At 44.4% G+C, this 19,293-nt stretch overlaps 1 protein-coding gene across 1 annotated transcript; it reads right to left on the bottom strand.

The window, feature by feature from the left end:
* Nucleotides 1–462: 462 nt before the first annotated feature.
* On the bottom strand, nt 463–12,691 carry LOC143137573 (protein-glutamine gamma-glutamyltransferase 5-like). Its single transcript, XM_076297821.1, has 13 exons — nt 12,580–12,691; nt 11,158–11,328; nt 10,612–10,854; nt 10,161–10,279; nt 9,741–9,869; nt 9,354–9,531; nt 8,096–8,231; nt 6,309–6,418; nt 5,807–6,049; nt 4,787–5,083; nt 4,360–4,523; nt 3,543–3,676; nt 463–1,491 (listed from the first exon to the last, which is right to left on the bottom strand). Exons 1-13 carry the CDS (start codon nt 12,587–12,589, stop codon nt 1,299–1,301), a joined length of 2,127 nt encoding a protein of 708 aa, XP_076153936.1. The 5' UTR covers nt 12,590–12,691; the 3' UTR covers nt 463–1,298.
* Between the last annotated feature and the right edge of the window lie 6,602 nt (nt 12,692–19,293).

Here is a 19,293-nt window from a genome sequence, read left to right as displayed (position 1 = left end):
TGTCTGGATTCATTTCACTTTAATGGGTGTGTGACGTGAGTTTCTGTATGTTGGTGTGTTGTGTCTTCCCAGCAGCTTTATGGTCATCAGCCAACACCCCCAATGTGCACTGTGTGTTCACCTGTTGTTGGGTGTCAGGGTGTGTGTGTGGGTGGGGGGTGCAGCAAGGCAGCAAGACCGTGGTGAATCACTCAGACACTTTGTCGCAAGAACGCACTGAATCACTCAGGCAGTCACCATCAACAGCTGTGCTGCTGTGTGTGTGTGTGTGTGTGTGTGTGTCCACGACACACTAAGAAGGTGGTGAGATCAGGCTGTGATCTCATCAACAAATGAAATAAATGTATTAGGCTACTACAATATATATATATATACATTAGATCACATCATTGTAAGTGCTAGAGCATGTTTATTGGATGAATTACATGAATGTATAATCAATAAATCAATCATCAATAAATACTCATTTGAACACTCTTTATTTGTTATTTTGCTTTTGAATTGAACATTGAATTGCCTCTGTGCAAGCAAGGCAAGGCAGCAAACATATGTTTTTTCTTTTTTTTTCAAGTGCACAAAAATAGGATAACAAGGTCTTGTAACAGAAAGTAAATGCAATAAAGCTAACAATGTCTCAGACTGAGATGAAAGGCTGGATTTAATGCCACGAGCCACACACACACACACACACACACACACACACACACACACTCACATCAAGATCTAAGTATATCCTACAGATGTAGATGATAAGCCTAGAAAGGCAAGGAGAGGCCAGGACAATTTATTTATATAAACTCTCTGAAGACACACAAATCAAACAGCATCAGCTAGTTCCCAAGTTCTCGCTGGGAAGGGACACGTCGGCCACACTGTTAAATCCTTACACTGGCTAACAGTATGTTACAGGGTGGGGTTTAGGGTGTATAATGGTTCACACTGTTAAATCCTTACACTGGCTAACAGTATGTTACAGGGTGGGGTTTAGGGTGTATAATTAATTAAAAGTAAAAAAGTAAAAGTTGTTGTAAAAGTGCTGCTAAATGCTTGTCAGCTGAACATTTTGGCCGCTGGTGTTCGTGGGCAGTTGACAGAGCGTGTCAGTGCAGTTACAGTATGTTATCGATTAAAAGAGGAGGCTTAAAACTAATGTGTTGAAAATAACACAACTTGCGTTGTTTTTTTAACACATCTCTGTTTTAAGAGTGGTATACTAACTATTTTCTAATGCTATAGAGTTCTGCTTGGCTCATAGGGTAGCGGTACAGTATATCAGAGTGATACTCTATCGATAGGGCCTATCCTTGAAGGGATGTGATGTAGTCCACAACTGGTCCATTCAGGAAAGGTTTGACCTCCACGTTGCAGCTGGCCTTGAGGTCTCTAAACGCGCTGCAGTCAAAATCAGCCACCAGCTTCCTGGAGCCGGATCGGTAGGGCGTGAAAGGGATCTTGATACGCATTCGCTGGTTCTCCTTCATCACAGGAACACTGAAAACACACAAATACATACAAATCTGGTTTTAAAGGCATTTTGCATTCTGTGCTGGAAGGCTATGGTAGAAAGCTGCTCAAACACTGGTGAAGAAAAACGGCTCTCCATGACACACACACACACACACACACACACACACACACACACACACACACACACACACACACGGTTTGTGTACTACCTGTGGTTAGGGTAAAAGTAAGCCTATCCTGGAATATGAAACCTTGTGTGTGTGAACAGGAGGGTGGGTGTCATGTGATTACAGAGCTGCCAAGAGCAGGTCATAGCCAATAACTGATAAAAACAATCTGTTAAAGACAATCACCTCTCAAGGTCAAATGGTCTATATATCACAAGAAAAAATCAAGAAAATCCTCTCATTTCAAACAACGTACATACACATGCATATATCATTACATGATATGATTTTCTCTTTATCTCCCTTTAAACACACCAGTCAATCGGCTTCTAGAGTTAAATCTCACGTACCCCCTGGAGTGCCTTCACGTACCCCCAAGGGTACGCGTACCCCCATTTGAGAACCACTGATGTAAGAGGTTTCATTTAGGAAGCAGGTTCGATACCCACGTGGAGTTATTATTAGGCTATTAAGGTATTTCTTTTTTTGGTGGCATATTCATGGCCCAGTGCATGTAGCGTAGGCCTGCTACAGACAATTTTGACATTTAAATATGTCATGCATATTTGTATTTGTTCGTCTCCAGTTTCCATCAGAAAGTGACAAATCTGCAAGCGGCCACATCTGTCAAAGAAACGTCATCACTCGTGAAACGTCACCAACGCAGCCAGTTAACATGGGTGCCAGTTGCCATGTAACACCGGACATGGTGAGAGGCGTGCACCATAGAATCCTGCTCAGTGACTCAAATAGAGAAGTCCATGACCTCTTCACTGTGGGGGAGTGAGTGCGCATCGCACAGAAGAATTTTCCATTTTGGTGAGGATGGAGGTATTTGCAGAAATCTTGAAATGCTATTGCGGGTGCAATCATTTTTTCACATGACAACAACATGGAATTTAGCTGACTTGTGTGAGTGAGTGGGTATATGGTCATAAAGAGCAACCAAAGGTCAACCAGAGGTCAGGGGAACACTCACACAACCAAAGGTCAACACATCATCAGGGGAACAGTCACACTCTCTCTGCTCAGACACAGATACAAGAGCTCTTTGAATGGAATACATTTCCCATACTGCACCTGGGGTATAATTACAGAGGTGCAGTCCGTCACTCTAATCAAACAAACTTTTTGCCATTTTTTGTAAACCCTTGGTCACAGCCCTCTAGCTGCTTCTTCTGTGTGGGTTGTTCAAAAACACTCAAGTGTTTGAAAACACAGCACTGGCTGCTAGTAACTCAGGTCGAACCGTACATTATTGCAATCCATCAACATATTGCAACAACACATTGCAAAAGGGCAGTTGTGTACATGACAATTGATAATATAGAGACACATTGGGATCACACACTCTTGTTCAAATGTTTCCACCGTCATGAGAAGCACTAGCCTGGTCCTACCAGTCTCTCATACATTTCATAATGTACAGAGAGTCTGGCCACTTTCTATTGCCAAGTGTTAACTTCCTTGAAGGCGAGTACTCTGTTAAGTTTATCTGCCCAGATAGATCTGCCCAGAGCCACTCTGGATGTGCCATAACCAATCGCTAACGTTTGGTCGTGACGTTTGGTCGTGACGTAAGTCATGTTCAAACAAGCGCACAACCTCAACGTCATCGGTCTCAGCCACCCCTTCTGTTCGCTGATTGGACAGGTAAAATTTGGCCTGAGAAAAACCGTGAATACACTGAAATCCCAGACGACGTGTGTGTGTGTGTGTGTGTGTGTGTGTGTGTATGTGTGTGTGTGTGTGTGTGTGTGTGTATGTGTGTGTATGTTTGTGTGTGTGTGTGTGTGTGTGTGTGTGTGTATGTGTGTGTGTGTTTGTGTATGTGTGTGTATGTGTGTGTGTGTGTGTGTGTGTGTGTGTGTGTGTGTGTGTGTGTGTGTGCGCATGCGCGTGGGTTACCTGGTCACCACGGTGTGATCCAACAGTCCACTGCCTGTTAGCGTGAGGACGCCATTTCTGAGTGTGCTGGGTAAAGGGTTGAGAAAGACGACCTCTGCCATGACCTCCGTAAACTGGTTACATGTGCTGGGTGCCTAGGTACAGATATACTTCATTAAATAATTGCACAATCCTCAAAATTCCTCGCATCGCTATGTAGTTACAAACGCCTCATCTGTAGGCTACAATCTAGAAAACATTTTAGATAAGTAGTCACCAGTGCTAAGCTCGTAAATCATCCGTAGATCGACAGACTGATTTTTTTGTAGCATGTGCTAAATACTTTATATGTAGCACTGTACAGCCCTGCTTTGGGAAATCAACATTTTCATCAACATTAGGAGCAGCCGTGGCCTACTGGTTAGCGCTTCGGACTTGTAACAGGAGGGTTGCCGGTTCGAACCCTGACCAGTAGGCACGGCTGAAGTGCCCTTGAGCAAGGCACCTAACCCCTCACTGCTCCCCGAGCGCCGTTGTTGCAGGCAGCTCACTGCGCCGGGATTAGTGTGTGCTTCACCTCACTGAGTGTTCACTGTGTGCTGAGTGTGTTTCACTAATTCACGGACTGGGATAAATGCAGAGACCAAATTTCCCTCCCAGGATCAAAAGAGTATATATACCTATACTTATACTTTTTCCCACTCCTGCCTTTTCATCGATCAAACCACTAATCGATTAAATGAGAAAATAATCAACAGATTAATTGACTAGGAAAAGAATTGTTGGGTTACCGTCGAACTGTAAACAATGCAGTTTATGGTATGCAGTATGGACAAACCTGGATGGTGAGTGAGGGCTCCTTCAGCACGATGTTCTTGTCAGCTAGGTAGCCGTCTCCTGGGTGTTGCTTGTCCTGCACAACTGCGGACACCTTCAGACTGTTGTTGTCCAGCATTTTGGTCCCGTACGAAGAGAACGGGATCTGGATAGAAATCTTGAAGTCTGTAAAGGCACACACATACAGATAATTGCATTGACATGGCCTGACTAGTGTCAATAAGACTTTGCAGTAGACGTCAAATTAGGGTCAAATGAAACCCATGTGGCAAATTCATTTCAGTCAGAAACACAGACAAAATTCAATTCAAAGTCCGAAATGTAAACACTTCATTCATATATTAAAAACACTCAAGCTCTTGTGTAAAGTCCAGTTTCAGGTGTCTTCAGGTTTCAGGTATATTCAGGTATCAGGTCGGTACACCCACCCTTTTTGGGCTGCAGCACGACGTCCTTCTCCTCGCGCCACACCTGGCTGTCTGGCACACCTGTGTACCTCATGGCCTGGCCGTTGAGCTGGACGCTGAACACCTGCGAGGTCGGCTGCTCGCTGCGTAGGACCAGACACAGCACGATGTCCTGCCCCATGACCGGCTGGCTCTCCTCCGTGATCTTCAGCGTCACTGCGGCCGTCCTCTCTGGTTCTGCTGTGCCATTGGTCATTGGTGGACGCTCGTTTCCTCTACGCACGGCTTCCTCAAACACCTGACGCTCCTGCTTAGATCCTGAGGAGGAGGGAACAACCGGGGTCAGCACATAGGGCAGGAAAATCAGTTTGGCCAATGCTTGATGTTTTCACTATAGTGACTTCTTATTGGGCCAATGCTTGATGTTTTCACTATAGTGACTTCTTATTGGGCCAATGCTTGATGTTTTCACTATAGTGACTTCTTATTGGGCCAATGCTTGATGTTTTCACTATAGTGACTTCTTATTGGGCCAACGCTTGATGTTACTACAGACTCCTTCAACCTCACAAACGAACGAATGTGTGCAGCCGTGGCCTACTGGTTAGCGCTTTGGACTTGTACCTGGAGGGTTGCCGGTTCGAGCCCCAACCAGTAGGCACGGCTGAAGTGCCCTTGAGCAAGGCATCTAACCCAACCCATCTAACCCTTTGACTACTCAGAGTGGCTGCCAACAGGTATGCTCAAACATGTCCTAAAACAACCCTTAACGTTCATTTTCAAAACTGTGCAACTCACCGAGTGGTTAGTGGTGTTCGTTGATTATTAGAATCAAATGTATCGCAATGTATGATTTCCAGCCATCTTATTTGATATTGTGGAACTATTTTTTCAGACACCTCACAACCGCGTATAAACTTCCGCTCAATATTTGAACCTGAAGCATTGGCTGTGATACCCCCCCCCCCTCGCCGTCTGGGTATTTGTAGTTGCCCCCCCCCCCCTCGCCGTCTGGGTATTTGTAGTTGCCCCCCCCCTCACCCTCTGGGTATTTGTAGTTGGCTGTGATGTCCTCTCGTCTATCTTTGCCCACAGCTTTGGTGCTGATGTTGCGGCCAACTGATTTGGAGTCAGTATGAAGCCTCCGCTTTGAGCCGTCTTTCATGAGCATCCACGTAACTCGATCGGCGTTGACTTCAGCGAAGACGAACGGCACGTCGTACTTCAGGTCAGTGTGTCCCTCCAGAACAGCCTTCACAGAGGATGGACCGCAGCAGTACACTCCTACGAGAGAGGGAACGAGGAATTTCAGTAGCGTGTGTGTGTATGTGTGCATGCATACATATGAGCGTGTGTGCATGTGCATGTACATGTACATGTGCATGTGCATGTGCATTTGCAAGTGTGTTTGTGTGTGTTAGTATTAGTGTGAGTATCAGAGTATTAGCATTAGAGTGTCAGTATCAGTATATTAGTATTAGAGCGTCAGAGTGTGTGTGTATGTCAGAGTGTGTGTGTGTGTGTGTGTATGTGTGTGTGTTACCTGTACTCTTCTCCTGTGGGGTGGCATCCAGCACCTGCCAGCCATCATATGTAGACCCTGCAGAGAGATCTGGACGCTTCATCCACCCCTCTACCCACACGTGGAAGTTCCTGAACACACACACACACACACACACACACACACACACACACACTCACACATACACACATGCACACACGCACACACACACACACGCACGCACGCACGCACGCACACACGCACACACGCACACACACACACACACTCACACACACATACACACACACACACACACACACACACACACACACGTGGAGAGAGAATGAAAGACATTAATGTGTAAACGGATGACCTTACAGTAAGCAGCGCCCAGGATAAGGCCACCTACTGTAGCTGAAATCATCGGCCTGAAGGAGCCGCCTCACTATCAAAGTTTGTCCATACATTGGTGATGAGCCATGTAGGCTGTGCCTTTTTTGTGGCTGTCATACTTTTAATTGGCTTTGTTACTTTGTTAAAAAGTTCCTCTTGAAAGCACTGACATCTGAAGGGTTCCGTCTTCTCTTCATTTCAACTGGTTATGTGGTAATTTGACATGTGAAGTTGTGACCCACAACCCGAGTAACTGTCTGCAAACCGCAAGTGTCTCTGTCAGCAAAACTAAAGAAAACAGAAAACCTAAAAACCTAAAAAAGAAACCTAAAACAAAACAGCTGACGGAAAGGCAGGCGCTTCTCAGACCGCAAACACTAGTTGTGTTCAGATGAGCCTTCTCTTCAGAGGATAAAGCTTTGTACCTTACCCTCGGTGTTAGTGTAATACACTCTAAAAAGTGATGAGTTAAAATGACACATCGCTGTATGTGCTCAGGGACAACACATTTTGTGTCATTTTCAACACCACAATTATGTGGCTGGGTGAAATGTTAAAGTCAAATTTCAGCTATCGAACAAAAAAATCCTGTATATACACAATTCAGCTATCTCCACACAATTGCTGTGTTGAAATTGACACAAAATGTGTTGTCCCTGAGCACACACAGCAATGTGTCATTTTAACACTTCACTTTTTAGAGTGTACTAGTTAAGACAAATATCCACGACATAAGGGAGGTCATGGGTAGGCTGAACTGATTGATAAGGAGGGCTCTCTGTACCCGTTTATGTGTTTTACAAAGCTCAGTAAGGATAACCTGCATGTTGGGCTACATTAACTTTAGTATTCAAGTTAATTTGAAGCAGTTCGAGTTGCGGTAGGGTGTATTTAAATATCGGGCAAGTGCGGGCCATTTGTGAAAGGACCCGCCCACCACTGGCAGGGCTCTACTGAAAACAATGGAATCTCATGTAATCCAACGTCGAAAGCAGCGCACGGCATACTCATGTCGGCTTCTATATGAGGAGGCCTTTATTATTACGTAGATGCTGACTCCAATATGTTTGCAATGCTGCACAAATTGTTTTTTTTTTGTGGGGAGTAGAATTACAATCCTACCTGGGGGGTATTCCAAGTACGTCGTTTAGTGACAAACCTGGGTAAGTTAACTCAGAGTAAGTGGTAAACCTCCTAATAGAAGAGCTGTGTGGCTTCATTTTCCTAACAAAACAATGCTATAGGGCTCTTGTTTTAGGAGGTTTACCACTTACTCAGAGTTAACTTTTGTCACTAAACCACGTACTTGGAATACCCCCCTGAATTCTAATGGCAAATAAATAAATGTCCTGAGAAAACTTTCTAAAACCTTTGCAGAGCATATTCAGTACATATTAACATTGTCATTTCTGATTTATTTCCATAAGCAGACTCACCACACACTGTCGTGGCTCTCCTTGGGTCGTACCCCATGGTCAGAGTAGTACTCATCAATGGTCAGGCTTTTATCGGTGTCGTGCGCAGAATCAAAGTTGGTGACCACACGGCATGGGATTCCCAAACACCTCATAACTAATAACAAATACACACACACACACACACACACACCGCACACGCACACACACAGACAAAAATTGTGAAACATCAACATTTGAGCAGCTGACTGCTGATGATGAATTGAATATTGAGCAAAACAGCAAACAATAGACGATAGCCTGATTAATCTTTGATTGAAGGGATTGCTCTGCTCTTGTGAAGGTAGACATAATTTTACACCAGGAAGAGGGCAAATCAGGCATCAGGCTATGTTTGTTAGGCTACGGGCTGAACTCAACCGAGGTGTTCATGAAGCCAGATGAGTCAGCATAGGCCAGATAGCATGTGGTAACAACCGACAGAGGAGACTTCTTCTGGTGACGTGAAGCTTCTAGTCAGCATGAGCCAGATAGCCTATGTGGTAGCGAATGACAGAGAATACTTCCTCTGGTGACACGTGGCACTTTATTTGGAAGAAAAAAAATAGAGAACTTCTTCAAATGGCCATTTTTTCATCTGATTTTCTGCCGTTAGTTCTACATTACATAATCTACATTTTACATTCATTTCTGAGAAGTATTATGTTTAACATTAGTGAAAAATGTAACTTAGACATTCACTGCTTTATGAATATTTGCGATGAATCAATGTACGTATTTCCAAAACCACTAAAGGGCTGCCACTCAGCAGTACTGTTACCATAGTGATGGAATTAGAATGTTTAGGACAGTTCCAGGTCTCACCTGTGCACATGACGCCAGAGCCTTATAGATAGATCTATCTATCTATCTATCTATAAGGATCTGCATGACCCAAGTACTGTACCATAGTGATGGAATTAGAATGTTTAGGCAGATGGGTTGGGCCCCTGAGTCGTGGATCTGCCCGAGGTCTCTTCCTATATGTATCCCCAATTCTAGGGAGTTTTTTCTCACCCCTGTTACTCATGGGCTCTCTCTGTTTATTTAACACTCTGAAATTAAATTGAAATTGAAATGGACAGTTCCAGGTCTCACCTGTGCACATGACCCCCATACTGTTACCATAGTGATGGAATTAGAATGCTTAGTACAGTTCCAGGTCTCACCTGTGCACATGACCCCAGTACTGTTACCATGGTGATGGAATTAGAATGTTCACGACAGTTCCAGGTCTCACCTGTGCACATGACCCCAGCAAACACCCAGCACTGGCCGTACTTGACGGGGGAGCAGGAGGTCTTGTACCACTGCCGCAGGATGTCCACGCTGCCGTTCCAGTGGGTGGGAGCCACTCCGCCAGAGTACGGCGTTTGCCAGCGGCCCGCCACGACGCCACGGTCATCATTAGCATTGATCTGGGAGTAAACAACACAGAGGATGCATTGTGATTTAAATGAAGCCTTTAAAGAGATGAACAATGTCTCAAACAGACAGAAACACACACAGAAAGAGAGAGAGAGAGAGAGAGAGAGAGAGAGAGAGAGAGAAAGAAGAAGAAAGAGAGAACAAGAGAGAGAGAGGAAGGGACGGACAAAGAAAAAGAGAAATAACAACATGTGCATACCATAGCACTGACCACCCTCCCTACGTAGATGGGGTTGCAGCGGGCAGAGAAGTCCTCCACATCGTCCTTCAGACACTTGGGGTTCATGTCCAGCAGCTTTAGGCAGATGTCCACCACATCCTCCTCAAACTGAAGGAGCAGCAGATACAGCATTCACAAACACATCGACCATGTCAGCACATTAGACTGGGTTGTATTCTCCCTGAGTATTATTGTTTATTGTTTATTGGTTTCCCATTAGCTGGGGCATAAGTCCTAGCTATTATTCCTGGTTATTCCTCTGATAATAATGAGGTTAAAATTTAATTCATTACATTAGACTAACAAACATTGGGTTAACAAGAAATCATACCCATGAATATACAGAAGCTCAAAAAAAAAACATTAAAATTCATAAAACATGCGGTGTGGTCATTGCACCTGTCCAAAGTTCCAGGCCATGGGGCTGATGTAGCTATCAGATCCTCTGTAGATGATTCCCTGTTCACTCATCACATACTCCTGCCTCTCTGCTTCCTCTGGGAGGTGCACCCAGTCCTCTTCATACACACACACATACACACACACGTATGTACACACACACACATACACACACACATACACACACGTATGTACACACACACACACACACATACCCATACACACACACACACACACACACACACATACACGCACACGTATGTACACACACAAATATCAATACACAAACATATACAGGCAAGGCGGAAATAACAGGCATACATGAGTGTGTTTACCGGCATAGCAATACAGTTGACCGCATGTATAAGCTAGCGGACAACCACATACAATTGCAAAACATTTGAGCCTTGTATGTCTGCATATGTTTGTGTGCGTGCCAAGGAGCCCCTACCTGCACACCAGGGGTTGAAGAGGAGCACCAGGCTGGTGATGGATTCTGGCTGGGCATTCTGTGACCCTACCCTCATAGACAGGTTGTAGGAGCCCACGCTGGCATCGGCTGGACTGCTTATGGCCACGGTAGTGGACGATTGGTCACTCTCCTGAACCTGCACTGTCCACGCCACCTTTGCATCGGTTGGCTTCGGGTAGCCAAACAGACAGCGTGTGCCCTTTGCCTCTGATGGCCGGGGTCCTGACGGGCAAACACATTGCTCTTAATGCCAATGCACATTTGTTTACTGCAAATTCATGATGTAGGGTTTTTAAAAAGAGGATGACTTAGCCTTTAACTTTAAACTATCCAGCTACATGCATGTCATTTATCATTTGTATGATTGTGGTATCATGTCAATGAGTTTATCATTGATACATGACTGTACAAATAATTGTGTGTCGTCTATATGGACATCGTCAACAGATACAGGAAAAGCTGAACGGCATTCCTTGTGTAATTTCATAATTTATTAAAGATCAGAGTAACTATACGTAAACATACCTGTCTCCACAGTAAAAAGGAGCGTGTCGGTGTCAGGTTGGATCTGTCGATTGGTGTGGAGCGTTAACTGGAAGCTCTGGCCGCGCCGCACAATCAAACGCTTGACGCTGATTTCGTGCGCGCGGTGCGCCGTGTTGTTTTCCTTCACATTGAGCTGGACCTGTCTTATCTCTATCAAACATAACCAACACGAAGGACAGATGAGAATTTTCTTAATCCCGCCTTCCTGCACTTGGCTAGACAACAGCGTAAGACAAACATGCAACGTTGATGGAAATATGTGCTGAAAAGCAGTGCTGGGAATACCCATATGAAACTTCGACAAATTTGGAATTTGCTCTGCACGTCCGTCTGGTCAAGAGGCCATTGGATTCCATTTTCAAAAACGCAAACACAATCGCATGGACGTGTATTTATTTGGCATTAAGTAAACTGCATTTAAAACCTTCGTTTACTTGATTGCTACACGTTTGAAACGATTTGGTAAGAGTGTAATGTACCAGTTTAATTTTAATTTCACTGTTAGTTACGACCCTGCTGGGAGTCCCACTCCCATTAGGCTACTGATTGTGAAGGTCTGGGTGTTCCCAGGCTATTGCGCTGCTGGACTTTTAAGTGTAAGTGTTAAGATTCCTTGACCCATTGTAGGCTATAAACTACCCACAGTAAAGACTAGAGGAATGAAGACAGTTCTAAAGCACAGTTGCATGTCAATAATGTGTGCAACACGTCAAACATGAACAAGCAACAAGGGCCTCTGTCAAAAACGATTTGAAGTAAATACAACGTATAGCCTATTTAGAGTGCACATTTAATTTTTAAATGCCTTCACATTTTGACATTAAGCGATTGGCTACGTGATTTCATCTTGTCACATTCAGAAATCTCCTCGACCACTAGCTGTCCATTCTGTGAGTGGGCCTATCACTGTAAAAAATAAAAAGTCAGGTCTGTCTGCAGCCTATAAACTCCGAAAACGAGAAACAAAAAGTCTGCCTGCCAAACAAAAAAGTGGAGTTTCTCTAGGAATACTGAAGGTGGGTGAGCTAACTCTGTTGTCAAATACAAAAGTCTGAGCCTAGGCTACGTTGTTTTGGACAAGGCGTCTTGTAATAAATTAAAATAACAACATACACAAACAGACGCGACTTCCTACGCAATAGCTGAATGCACTTCTAACTAAAATTAGTAATAGACTGCTGTCCAGTCAGTGTGTTTTAGTAGGCTACGAAGTGTAAACGCATAATATGTCAGCCTACGCTCTTAATGAATTATATTTTAGCGTATTAAAGTTGTTTTTTTACTTTACTTATGCCCAAGTAAGTCTATGTTTCACCCTGGCTTTTTAGAATGTTTCTACTCGTCAGATATTCGGCTACTCCTGTATCTTCTCATGCAACAGGCAACAGCAAAATGACTTACCGAGCGCCATAATAACGGTAGGGAGTCCTGTTCAGTGTTCCTGTCTTTCTCAGTGAACGTGTGTGTGTGTGTGTGTGTGTGTGAAGAGAGAGAGAAAGAGAGCCCGTATTTAAACTCTGTCCTGCTCTGGATTTCAACACCCAGGCATGCCGGCGGGTGTTACCCACACACACCCTGCTCTGCTCCGCTAAGAAAATCAAACATATCATCCATGTGTAGCCTAACATGCTAAAGGGTATTATCATACAACAAATGATAAGGGATATTGAGACAGACAGAGAGAGGAGGGAGGGGTCACCTGATCTGATTTCCAGATTTACAATATTTTGTCTTCTTAGGAAGGGCTCAGCCCAAAATTGGGATGACAACATTTTCTCTTTTATGAGTCAGGTTGGATGAAAGCTTTCTGTGGTATTGTCTATGACATGAGCCATTCACTTATGCAAAAATTACCAATAACCAAATAATAGTATACCAGAACATATTCCAATCAAATTGGTTGGAATAACCAAAATGACTATTACCCAAATAATAGTAGCCTAACATATACCAGACTTTGACCAGTATCCAAAACATTGGAATAAGTTTGGTTCAACTCGGTTCTTGGTTATGCTACGCTTAACCCTTAGCTCAGCTCAAAAGTTGAAACCTCAATCTTTGATGAAAACCTTTTCTTTGACCTTAAACCAACCTGTTAAACCCACAAGGATTCAACACAATATTCACCCAACTTAAAGCTGCAGTTGGCAAGATTTCTTTGATCATATTCACAGAAACCGACACTATGCTCCAACAGAACAACATAAATCAGCCAGTTTTAGAAAAAAAACACACTTCTACCTCCACCTAGAGCCTGTTACTTGTTTTGCAAAAACCCACAGCTCCCGGTTCTTCTGGTCCAATCAGAATATTGACACAGTGCTACAATAGAGCGCCCATATGAACAATGGTCAGAAGAATATCCATCTCTAAAACAATGAAATAAACTGAGACACAAATCTAACCATGCCCCTGAGTAATCCAAAGCTATATGTGGGTGAAAGGTGGCAACGTTTCTGGACAGCAGCAGTCTGAAGAAGATGGTCAAGAGAAATGCAAATTGCCTGATACGGTGTGAACTTTAAGATATTAGTGTTATACTCTGTTTGTATACAGTACATTTGTGCTTTAGCTGTGGAGATAACTGCCAGATTTCCTTTCCTCTTTTACACTTGGATGGACGGAGCGGTTCTGTTGTTGTGCACTTAGTGCACTAGCTGAGGCATGTGGTCCTGCAGAGCGGTTTGGGCAGGACAGGGCAGGAGTCACATCAACAGGGTCGAGAAATTCCTTTCACTTTCAGCCAGACAAAAATCCCTGTAAACGACACGTTGACTGATAAGGTTTGTAGGAGCAGGAAGTCTCATTATAAATATCCGGCAGCAATCTTTACAGGAGAACAATGACTGTTGTCTGTGTTTACTGTTGGCTATTGACAAGTCTGGGCCCTGACTAAAGATTCTAGAGCGGAGCTCTGTTCTAGAATCTTTGGCCCTGACTGAATGATCTGTCTGAAACATGGACTGGGCATTGTTACTTGCTACTTACTTTTGTCTCTGCTGCATTATTATTAGGCGAGTTCGACTTGAGGCAGATCTGTGCAGATCTGACTTGATGTGATGCATGCTGGGTTAAACACAATGCATACTGGGATGGACACAATGCTTGCTGGTTAGAAAATTCTGTCCGACTTCTGTCAGCCGGGGAGGGACTTACCACCGTGACACCATGTCACATGACCTTAAAATATCGCGGGAGTCTTAGCCTGCAGACAGATCTTGCAGTTGCCTTCCACGAGCTGCACGAGCTGAAACACGCCCTCATGACGTCAGTTCAAAGACGTGATAGGGCCATTTGGGAGGAATGTCCTCATGATGATTATGACGGGAGTCTCATGCTGCTTCCTTATATTGGAATATGCGAAAATAATCAGAAATCGAAGGGATACCTTCTTATACGTGATTTCTGCAACAATGGTATGCTAGCCTACTGAAAATGTTTGGATATTCTGTTATTTTCTGCTGTTGGCTAAATATTACATTACATTACATTTAGCAGACACTTCTTGACAAAAGTGACTTACATATGTCAGCTATATTACAAGGGATCACATTGTCCCCGGAGCAACTTGGGGTTAAGTGCCTTGCTCAAGGGCACAGCGGTGGAAGCCAGGACTTTAACCGACAACTTTCAGGCTACTGCACGCTAGCCCAGCTCATTAACCACTACACTACCACCGCCCCGCAAGTAAATAGATAGACACACATATAGGGGAAACACTTGATATTGAATTTATGTGCTACAATGCAGGCCTGTTAACTGTATGACAACAGTGGTTTATTTAAATTACATCATAAGAATTTATTTCGTCAGTCATCATGCTCATTTTAATGAGTAAGAATGAAAGTTCTGCTGTATTTATTGCATTCAAAATTCCGTGAGATCTCCCGCGATGTCTCCCGTGAGTCACGTCAGGCAGACTGTAGCCTGTCTGTCCGGGATGAGCTGCCCTCTGTTGTAGCTCCTCCCGGCTAGCCTCTGAAGATCACGTTTACGTAGAAAGCCAGACCAAGTCAGACTCAGTTGAAGTCGACCACGCCTATTGTCATTGTATGCGATGCAACAAAATTCTGTTGGAGCCATCCTCTCCAAATAGCAGCATAGAGTAAGATAAAAGATTACAAATATATAAAATATATACACATAGGCTACTGTACACCAGCATATTCTCACCCAATCACATCTTGCACATATTCAGCTCGCACATATACATTCATATACATACATATAATATATATTATATGATATATATAATATATATAAGCACCTACAAGTATCTGGGTTTCCACCTGGACAATAAACTGGACTGGTCAGCCAACACTGACGCACTCAAGAAAGGGCAGAGCAGGCTGTACTTCCTGTACCTCCACTCTTCTATGCAGTGGTATGCTGGGGAGGAAGCACAAAGAAGAAGGATGCGGGGCGACATTACTGGCTCGTAAGGAAGCTGGCTCTGTAGTGGGAACTGATCTGGAGTGCATCACTTCAATAAACCCATCTGACAAAAGGACCCTGAACAAATTGATCAACATCTTGGACAATGAGTGTCATCCACCCCACAGCACTATTGTAAAGCAGAAGAGCCTGATGGAGACTTCGCTCACTGCCTTGCACAACAGACTACGGTGGGTTTCCACACAGTGAAACACCTCGCGATTTTCGGCCAGTCTGTCTGTTGTGCAAGGCAGTGAGTGCACTGTTGGACTTACTCATTTGCACCATCACCATGACACTCACTCACACAGAGTGAGTGTCATGGTACCTTACTATGCACAGAAAAATTACAGGCTCAGTCCCTGCCTCAGTCATTGCAAGCGCCTCTTGATTGATTAATCACCCACTATGTGGATACTGTTTTTAGAATTGATTTAGATTAAGTGTGTATTTTAGTATATTTAGTATATTCTTTATCTTCTACTGTCCTTATTGCTTAGTTGTGTTTTTTATATTACATACTTTTAATTACTTTTTTCTGCTGTTAGTGAATGTGTGTCTGATGTCTGTATGCTACTGAGACCTTGAATTTCCCCTGGGGATCAATAAAGTCTATCTATCTGTCTATCTATCTATCTATTGCTATTCCATGTTCTCAAATCAATAACTATACAAACAGAAACAAACACAGCAGTTATTGCACAGAGTCCGATTGTACTGAGGGGGTAAAGTTTTTATGATTTGGTGTGTGGATGTGTGGATGATTTCTGTAATATGTTCACAGCTCTGGGGAAGAAGCTGTTCTGGAGTCTGTTTGTGCACGTGCTGGGGGTTCTCAGTCTGCCTGAGGGGAGGTGGTGAACAGGGAGTGTCCGGGGTGTGAGGTGTCCTGGGGTGTGAGGTGTCCGGGGTGTGAGGTGTCCTGGGGTGTGAGGTGTCCCGGGGTGTGAGGTGTCCCGGGGTGTCCGGGGTGTGAGGTGTCCCGGGGTGTGAGGTGTCCGGGTGTGAGGTGTCCTGGGGTGTGAGGTGTCCTGGGGTGTGAGGTGGTGTGAGGTGTCCGGGGTGTGAGGTGTCCTGGGGTGTGAGGTGTCCTGGGGTGTGAGGTGTCCCGGGGTGTGAGGTGTCCCGGGGTGTGAGGTGTCCTGTGTCCTGGGGTGTGAGGTGTCCTGGGGTGTGAGGTGTCGTGTCCTGGGGTGTGAGGTGTCCCGGGGTGTGAGGTGTCCTGTGTCCTGGGGTGTGAGGTGTCCTGGGGTGTGTGGGGTGTGAGGTGTCCTGTGTCCTGGGGTGTGAGGTGTCCTGGGGTGTGTGGGGTGTGAGGTGTCCTGGGGTGTGAGGTATACTCTAACCGATTTTGGGTAACGTCACTTCTGTTGACGTTCAAACAAAACAGAGAGTTAGCTCGCCCCTCCCCCTCGTGTTCTAATGCATTTGTTATTTTATTTTATTTATTTTTTTAAGTATATTTTTTTGGGCTTTTATGCCTTTAATGCGACAGGATAGTGGAGAGTGACAGGAAATGAGTGGGAGAGAGAGTCGGGGTGGGATCCGGAAGGGACCGCGGGGCGGGAATCGAACCCGGGTCGCCGGCGTACGGTACAGGTGCCCCAGCCAGTTGCGCCACAGCTGGGGCCATGCATTTGTTATTTAAAAATATGGGAAGTGCCCTTTTTTTCACTTGAGCCCAGGGCTCAACGTTAACTTTTGGAAGTGGTTTAAAGTGGTAGCCAGCTTGGCAACCAGGCATGAGGTTTTGGCTATCAAAGCCAACCAAATCTGGTTGCCACTTGAAACAATTTGGTAGCCAAGGGCAACCAGGCAACCATTAATGTCGAGCCCTGCTTGAGCCCCTGCCCCTCAAAACATCTGTGCACATCCCTGCTGGTGATACCTGGCTCATGGTCAATGTCTGAGACTAGAGATCCCTTCACGGACAGGACAGCTTGTGTCTCATCATCACAGACAAAAGGAAGAGGAAAGCATTGACCACAGGAGTTTAATTATCAGATTTTGTGTTGCATGAAAGCATTTACTGGCCTGGACCATGAATCCGTGAAGGTAATCCATGTGTGTGCGTGCGTGCGTGCTGCGTGCGTGCGTGTGTGTGTGTGTGTGTGTGTTTACTGACATGGAAATCACCATGAATCTCCATGAAGGTGATCCATTAATAAATAAGATATGATGTTGTTGGGGTTTTTTGGCACTTTGAGCATAGTTAAATATATTAAAGTATATTATGATTACAACATTATTCCATAGTCTCTCTCATATTCAGAGATCCAGATAGTATAACACTTGTCTTACTCAGGGCTGAGGGCTCTAGTATTTGTCATGTGACTATTACAGTTACAGTACCAAGAAAATGCTTGCCCAAATATTGATGTTGAAATCCTTTACCATGAAACCCTTCGTCATGTCAGGGTTAACAGGGATTGTGGGAGTGTATTACTCTGAAGTGAAATTCATGGTTATCTCTCTCTCTCTCTCACACACACACACACACACACACATACACACCGTTTATTTACATGTAGGCTGTGGCTGTCATTCTTTCTCACGCAGAGCAGCGTCTCAGCCAGAGGCATTTGTCTCATTAAGATTATCTCAACTGCAGAAGTAGACCAGTAGCACGTGGTGTATGGCAACAGATATTTTTAAAGGCTAAACAAGAGTAGTTACAAGTCAGTAGAATGTGAGCCAACCCAGAGGTCACCAGCAAAGATTCTAGAACAAAGCTCTGTTCTAGAATCTTTGGTCACCAGTGAGTCTGCTCTATTTTCTACAGTCTATGGTTTGCTCCAGTTGACACGTTTAGTTGGTGGAATAATATTACAGGAAAATCAGCCTCACCATTCCTTTCTCTTGGCCTTGTGGTTTACCATGATTGGATATCAGTTAATGAAATCTCAGTCATGGTTTGCTATAGAGACTTATTTGTTACCATTTAGAATTTGAGTGCAATGTGGAGTTTAGAGGTGTGTCTTTCACTGCTTCACAGATGGGTTTATGGACAGTTAATGATGACTCTTGCACAATGCACATTGTATTCATCCCATTCATCATCGAGTCCATCATAACATCTTCAATTTTCAATGATAAGGCCTCTTCACAGGGAGGGGAGTTGCATATAGTTGGTGAGTAGTAGCTGTCTCCGTTCTCAGTCTGGGCCCCCGCATGCCGTGTTGATGACCACTGAAGCACGGCAGCTGCTTTCGGCATTGACACAGACCATGCACCCTGACTCTAATCTCTGGACCGGTCTCACTCTGGCTGTCTTTCACAACCACTCCACTGGCTACTCCAACAAGAAGTATTCTTGCAATAGCTGGCTCCTCGTGACTCCCCATCTCAGTGCATGGGAATAGTTGGGAGGGTTTGTGCGCTAGTTTTTTGTTGATCTGTGTGCTTTGTTTGTCCTGATGCAACTTCAGTGGGGGTTCTGCTGCTCATTTCAGTTGTGCTAAATGGATTTACAGTACATAGCACTTTTCTACTTCCCTGAGCACTCAAAACACTTTACAGAGTTATGCCTCACATTTCACCTACAGTATTCACTCACATTCTTACACTGACGGGTTACCATGCCATCGGGAGCACTTTTTTTACCCCTGCTAGTGCTCTGAGAGCTTTACAGAGCCTATTAACTCAAACATTCTTACACCAATGGCAGAGGCACCATGGAAA

This window comes from Alosa pseudoharengus, unplaced genomic scaffold (assembly GCF_046254945.1).
Source record: "Alosa pseudoharengus isolate Yale_2024_CS ecotype anadromous, Long Island Sound unplaced genomic scaffold, YU_APseudo_1.1 YU_APseudo_1.1_scf_21, whole genome shotgun sequence".
Classification (NCBI taxonomy): Eukaryota; Metazoa; Chordata; class Actinopteri; order Clupeiformes; family Clupeidae; genus Alosa; species Alosa pseudoharengus.
Note: the sequence above shows the minus strand (reverse complement) of the source record. Positions and strands in the feature narration are given on the sequence as shown.

Excerpts from the sequence above, each read along its gene's own strand:
- LOC143137573 (XM_076297821.1), bottom strand. Across the intron at positions 10,280-10,611 it reads CTTCAACCCCTGGTGTGCAG|AGGACTGGGTGCACCTCCCA; the intron begins GTAGGGGCTCCT and ends GTGTGTATGAAG. Across the intron at positions 1,492-3,542 it reads GATCACACCGTGGTGACCAG|TGTTCCTGTGATGAAGGAGA; the intron begins GTAACCCACGCG and ends GTGTGTTTTCAG.